Here is a 6,209-nt window from a genome sequence, read left to right as displayed (position 1 = left end):
TTTGTATGTGGAAGTTATCTAATTTTATGGTTATTCTCTAAAATGTAGCTCCAATTAACTCCTGGACATCCTATGCCGACTATTGCTCCCCAGTGAGATTGGCATGCTGATCTTGCCTCCAAATACTGGCGCAACCCATATGGTCCACGTTTAGACATGTACGCTGCACAATTCCAAGCTTGGCTTGGTGTTTTTAGTGGTCATGCGGACTATGTGGACATCACCACAGATTGAATGTTCTTGTATTGTGTAATATTAATTTTGTTGTTATTGACAACTATTTAGACATCATCGTAGATTGGCAGGTTCATGCGTGTACTTTTGGTAATGTTAGTTTGATGTACGTTGAATAGTATAGCTTATTTGTCATTTAATTTCATTATCAAGGTCTTGTCATTAATGAAGGTCTTGTCATTTTCATTTTCATTTTCATTACCCTCCACCACCAACCCTGACTTTTGGTAATGTGATTATGAAGGTCTTGTCATTTTCATTTTCATTACCCTCCACCACCAACCCTGACATTACTCTCAACCACCAGCCCCAACCACACTTCTACCATCCACCAGTACACCATAAATCTTTTGACCATTCTGCTCTGCTATAAATCTCTGTTGTGTCTTGCCTCTTCTTCTTACTCTTCATTCCTCATCTTCCTGTCTATTGTGTCCTGCCTCTTCTTCTTACTCTTCTTTCTACACAATGGAACAAGACCCAAATCCATTCGTCCGCCATTGCAAACGTCAAAGCAACAATTCTGGCAGCTCTCGTCCTCTCATTCCTGGCCCGGCTGGCGCCATCCAGGCTGCCATGTATGCACGTAGATCCACCCCTAACACACCACTCATTCCGACCCAGGAAATCGTGAGGCGTGTGATAGATCACAGATCAACCGAAACCGATCCTGATTTCAACTCACATGCTTGGCTATCAGCCCTGCAAGAGTGGGGAATTGCCACTCCGCTGGGCTCTCTGACAGCGAACGTTGAGAGGGTGGAGAATGTTGTTGCTGTTATCAAATCTTGCACTCCCAATGGGTTCGGAGATGCGAAAGTTACCTTCAAGGTATGTCTTGTCCTTGCTTTTGTAAGGCCTTGCTTTTGGTCCCCCTTCTCTAACCGTTCTTATTTACTTCTCAAACGATTTCAAAAATTTAGGACCCCACGGGTGCTGTTGATGCTAGCATCCATCGCAAGGCCTTTACCCACAGTGAATTTGCGAATGACATAACTGTTGGATCTGTTCTCGTTCTCCAAAAGGTCTATCCCCTAGAACCTAAACATGAAACTTGCTTCATTTTTTGGACAACTAAGCATGGTTTGATTAAAGTATGCAATTTACTTGCAGGTTGCTGTGTTTGCACCTAGAGGAACTGTTTGTTATCTTAATATAACATTGCCCAACCTAGTGAAGGTATTCCCAAAAGATTGCGGACCCCATGACTTCATCGATATCACAGAGGAATAATTTTGTTTTTCATGTCGCTTATGTTTAATTTGGTTATGTAACCGTTTAACTTATTGTCATGGATTATTACATGCTTTGGATTATTTATGTTGTCGTTGTAACTGTTTTTTTTCATTATAAGAGTCATAATATTAAGACTAAAAATAGAACACATGTAAATAAAAAGAGGCAAGCATCATAACATAACAATAAGAGTCCTAACATATACATAACAATGGATCCCACATAACAAGAGTAATAAAATCACTATCCCCGACCCCGCCCCCTACGACCTCTGGGTCCACGAGCTCTACCTCCACGAACACCCTCTCCAGGATCACCCTCTCCACGAGCTCTGCCTCCACGGGCTCCGCCTCCACGGGGTCTGCCTCCACGAGCTCTACCTCCACGAGCTCTGCCTCCCGCAGTTGCGGCTCCTCGAATAGCAGAAAAGGCAACTCCTTGGGTACCAACGAAGGAACTCCGTCGAAAGAGTTCGAGCGCCCTCTCAGTGAGGATTCGGGGCTGTGAGCAAGAGCACCTAACACCTCCAGTGACTGCTCCAACAACTCCACACCCCTACGTATAGCAGACTGCATAAAAATAATATACAAAAAAAATGTCATTAACAAAAATCACAATTGAATGGATAAAAATAATATGCAAGTTTAGAATCCAAACTTACCACAGCACTAAGCTCCTCCCTCCTATCCTCAAGGATGATGAACACATGGGACACTCTGCTATACCACCTCATGTAACCCTCCACCGCCTCTCCCGGATATGTAGCAGGGATCCCTGAGGGCGGAGGTGCGGCTCAAACTCAGCATAGGCAGCATCTGCGGTCTCAGCAAGGGACCCCGTCGTCTGGATCTCAGAGGGGTGTTGAGGGATGTCCTGTATGTAGCAAAACTGGCGCATAACCCTCTCCGGTAGATGTCGGCTCACAGACCGGCCGTAAGGTGTCCTGATGTAGCAGGAATAGAGGGCCCTGGGATCCCGCGGTCGAACAGCCCGATGGTCCTCAAATGGGGTCCATGTGATATCATCCGATGTAAGCTCATCCAGCATGACTCGTCTCTCATCGAGTCCGGAATGCACGATCCGGGACGTGGACCACCGCTGCGCCCTAGGCTGGTCCTGTGTGTAGCCGGGTACCTCCGTCCTGATAATGACGCTGCTGGATATGTACTCATACGCCCATGACAGCAAGAGGGAGGTGAACCCTCCGATCTGGGCTGTCTTCCTGCGGGACGCACGACTAAGCTGTTCGTACAACGATGCCAGCGCAATCGCACCCCACGCGTACTCCGACACGCGACCGAGGTCCTCCAGCATCCCGATCCAGTAGACAGTAGTGTGGTAACCCCCACTCTTGCTGGCAAAGAAGGTGGCACCAAGCTGGTTCACCAGCCAGATCCTAGCAGCATCCTCAAAGCGGTGCTCTACAATGAAATGAATTAAGTTAACAGTTATTAATAATACACTAAAAATAAATACAACTTAATAAAGTAATGATTAAGACATACCGTCCAAAGCAGACGTATACATGGCCTTCATAGTAAGGAACCGGATATTCTGGCCACCCGCCGCCTCAAACTCAACAAGATAATCAGCAGCAGATCCTCCCAGGAGCTGGGCGCAGAGCGCTGCACACTCATCTCACTCCCCCCTGCTCGGAGTGTAGAACCTCGACCCCGTGGGAAGATGGAGAATAGCCGACACGTCGTCCAGGGTGATAGTCATCTCCCCGAACGACATGTGGAAGCTACTCGTCTCCTCATGCCATCTCTCAACAAGGGCCAGTATGAGAGGTGGGTCTGTCTCCGGTAACCCGCACCAAGGCAGGTGATACAAACCCGTCTGCTGCAGCAGCTGTCGCACATGTGTATGGGCCTCTGAATCGCCATCACAGGGGAGGTTCCATACCTTCCCCCCAACAGTGGCCACCCTCAGTGTCCGACGGTCATCGTACCGCGGGTCTGTGCGTAGAAGTGCCTGCCACGTCCAAGGAGCCTTGTGGTCAGGATAATGCACAAGAAGCGACAGATCCTCAGGCCCCCCGGGAAACGGTGCCACCCTCTGGATGAGGCCATCCACACCGCCCTGTGCCACATCCTCTGGCACGACATCAGCAGCATCAATCTCCTCCTGGAGAATAAGAGGCTCCTCCTCCTCACCACTAGCCTCAGAATAAGACTCCTCGCCACTAGAGTCAGAAGAAGACTCCTCGCCAGATGTCTCCTGACGAGGTAACTCAGCCATCGGAGACACCGGAGTAGGATCCAGCTCAGCCGCATCCAGAATAGCAAACGGAGCCCCGACCGGAGTAGCTGACAGAGCTGGAGACGGTGCCGAAGCCTCTACCGCCTGAGTGGATGCAATATGGTCGCCGCGCCTGGTAGAAGCATGCAAGCGCTCGTGTCGATCCGCTGGATCCTCACTAGTAGAAGCATGTCGCAACCTCTTCCTCCCGCCCTTCATTCTCGCTATCTGTGCAAAACAAACAAATTTAACAATACTTGTCATAATAAGTAAAGCATTTTCACATATGAGCATATCATTTGAGTCATTTTTCTACTTAATCCGGAAATTTCCAAGCAATCATTTAGCAACTAACGATATCAGAAGAATAATATAGAGAATTAACAAAAAGGACAACTTGTAAGTTCTAACTCAACCGTCATTTCTATATCAAGACTCTAAAACCTCTAATTATTTTGAAGTACCAAAATAGCAACATTGCATGTGAATGTGATTAACAATTTCTAGCTATGTTAAGGTCAATTTAAGAACTAATCCACTACCAAGCAACCATCATCACAAGCAAACAAAAACAAGAAACAACTTTCCTAATTACAAAACATGAAGAATATGAAACTCAAATCTATCTTGATCTTTTCCAATTCTCAACAAATCAGCAAAGTAATCCTAGAAGTTAAATACATGCCATGGTTAAATATTGGAAATAAATTTTGGAAGTCTGCACTGTCATATCGGAAATTCATTTTCCATTATCATATCGGAAAATCATTTTCCATTATCATATCGGAAATTGATTTTCCGATATTACAGTGAACCAGAGCAGACCCAAATGCACCCCATTCGTGCCCATACTCATTTCATGCAATTTCAGGCAACAAAACACAACAAAACCTACCTCTAATCATCAATCAACTACCCTAGTGTTCAATCATTCACCTAATTCAAACTTGAAATGTGAGAATCATTGAAAATCAAAACTTACCTTTTGAATGTAATGGAATGGGTCTTTGAGGGAGCTTTAATGATGATTAGAACCGAGCTTTGAGGGAGATTTAAGTGGTGGAACCGAGTTTTGAGAGAGATTGAAGAGGGTGCGATTTGGGGAAGGAAATTTGGGTTTTGAAATAATGGGTTTCAAAACCCAAACTGTCGTGTTTATATGTTTTAAACACGATCGGTAAATGATTACTCGTTATAGTGTCGGGTAATCATTTACCGTTATTAATCAACTGGTTTTCTGGTAATTTCGCCCCTTCAGGTGGGGCGGGGGGCCTAATAGGTGTGGTGTTAAACCCAAATCCCGTTTTCACATTAGTTCACTAACGCGATTCCTCTTTCTCTTGCTTGCTCAAGTTCGAACGATCTCACTTTCTCTGCCATGGTGTTGGTGCTGCTACTACCCCAGCTTCAAAGGTATGTGAGACAAGCCTCCTAGGAATAAATTGGAGCCGCAAGTAGCAGAAAATCCCAATGTGTTTTCACTATTTACTTCCATCTATACCAATCGAACTAGATTCACTTCTTATTATCTCAATCATCATCTCTTTAGTTGATCTGGAAATTAAATGGCATTTGTGGCTTAGAAATTTTCAAAAGCATTTACCGCCATTTCATTATCCGTGTTTATTTGATGAGATTAGAGGTTTGTTCTCAAAGCGAAATCAGAATCTGACATGGAGATTGACGGCGATTTCGAGCTTTTGCCTTCTTCTCCCGTCGTCCACAAGCGAGAGCTCAAGCTGTTTGAAAAAAGCAACTACCATACCTGAATAACCCTCCCCTCCCACCTTCCCTACCGAATCTGAAATTCAAAACCGTGGAGGAGGATTTCAACGTAAGATCTGGATCCGAACCTGAAAGTCTTGGCTATGGCAACGATGCTGTCGAAGAAAATGGTTTGGGTGCGAGGAGGATTTTGGAGTTTGATTCTGTTACCAACGAAGAGGTTGCGGTTACAGAGAAAAGGGAAGAGATTTTCACGCAAGGGTTGTGAGATTTACAGAGAAACGGGAAGAAAATGGTTTGGGTGCGAGGAGGATTAGTTGTTTTTATTTTTCTGTTGAGAACTACGGGTTGCTTCTCCTAAGGTAAATCATATTTCCTACGCAAGTTTACATTTGATGCACTATATAGATACTAATGGACTTCATTGTTCTTGTGTAATGAGAAGCTGCTTGTTTTTCTTTTCTTTTTGGGGTGACTTCTCAAGTGATATATTTGTAGAACTAAGATTTGGTGTTTAACTGTTGGCTTAAATACTCTCTTGGTCCCTGAAATTGTAAAGGGAATCAAACATAATCCTTGTAAAATTTTCGCATCAAATTAGGTCCCTAAAATTATTTTTTTAATCTAATTGGGTCCAAAGTGTGTCTAGATCTGATGTGGCTTGTTTTTTATCCCACTCCGCTTTTCCACGTGGCTTTTGGGAAATTAATATGTGTTGATGAGGTTTTGGGAAATTAGAACTCAGGGATTTTTTTCTGTCAAATCGTTGATTA

At 44.6% G+C, this 6,209-nt stretch overlaps 2 protein-coding genes across 2 annotated transcripts; one reads left to right on the top strand and one right to left on the bottom strand.

The window, feature by feature from the left end:
- Positions 1-682: 682 nt before the first annotated feature.
- LOC130716990 (uncharacterized) lies at positions 683-1,478 on the top strand. The gene is made up of 3 exons (XM_057567065.1): positions 683-1,065; positions 1,158-1,259; positions 1,348-1,478. The coding sequence occupies exons 1-3, from the start codon at positions 703-705 to the stop codon at positions 1,465-1,467; spliced, it is 585 nt and encodes a 194-aa protein (XP_057423048.1). The 5' UTR covers positions 683-702; the 3' UTR covers positions 1,468-1,478.
- A 186-nt stretch (positions 1,479-1,664) lies between these two features.
- On the bottom strand, positions 1,665-2,877 carry LOC130719266 (uncharacterized). Its single transcript, XM_057569896.1, has 2 exons — positions 2,132-2,877; positions 1,665-2,039 (listed from the first exon to the last, which is right to left on the bottom strand). Exons 1-2 carry the CDS (start codon positions 2,201-2,203, stop codon positions 1,665-1,667), a joined length of 447 nt encoding a protein of 148 aa, XP_057425879.1. The 5' UTR covers positions 2,204-2,877.
- Between the last annotated feature and the right edge of the window lie 3,332 nt (positions 2,878-6,209).

Source organism: Lotus japonicus, chromosome 5 (genome assembly GCF_012489685.1).
Source record: "Lotus japonicus ecotype B-129 chromosome 5, LjGifu_v1.2".
Taxonomy (NCBI): domain Eukaryota; kingdom Viridiplantae; phylum Streptophyta; class Magnoliopsida; order Fabales; family Fabaceae; genus Lotus; species Lotus japonicus.
This window is presented reverse-complemented; position numbering and strand designations above follow the sequence as displayed.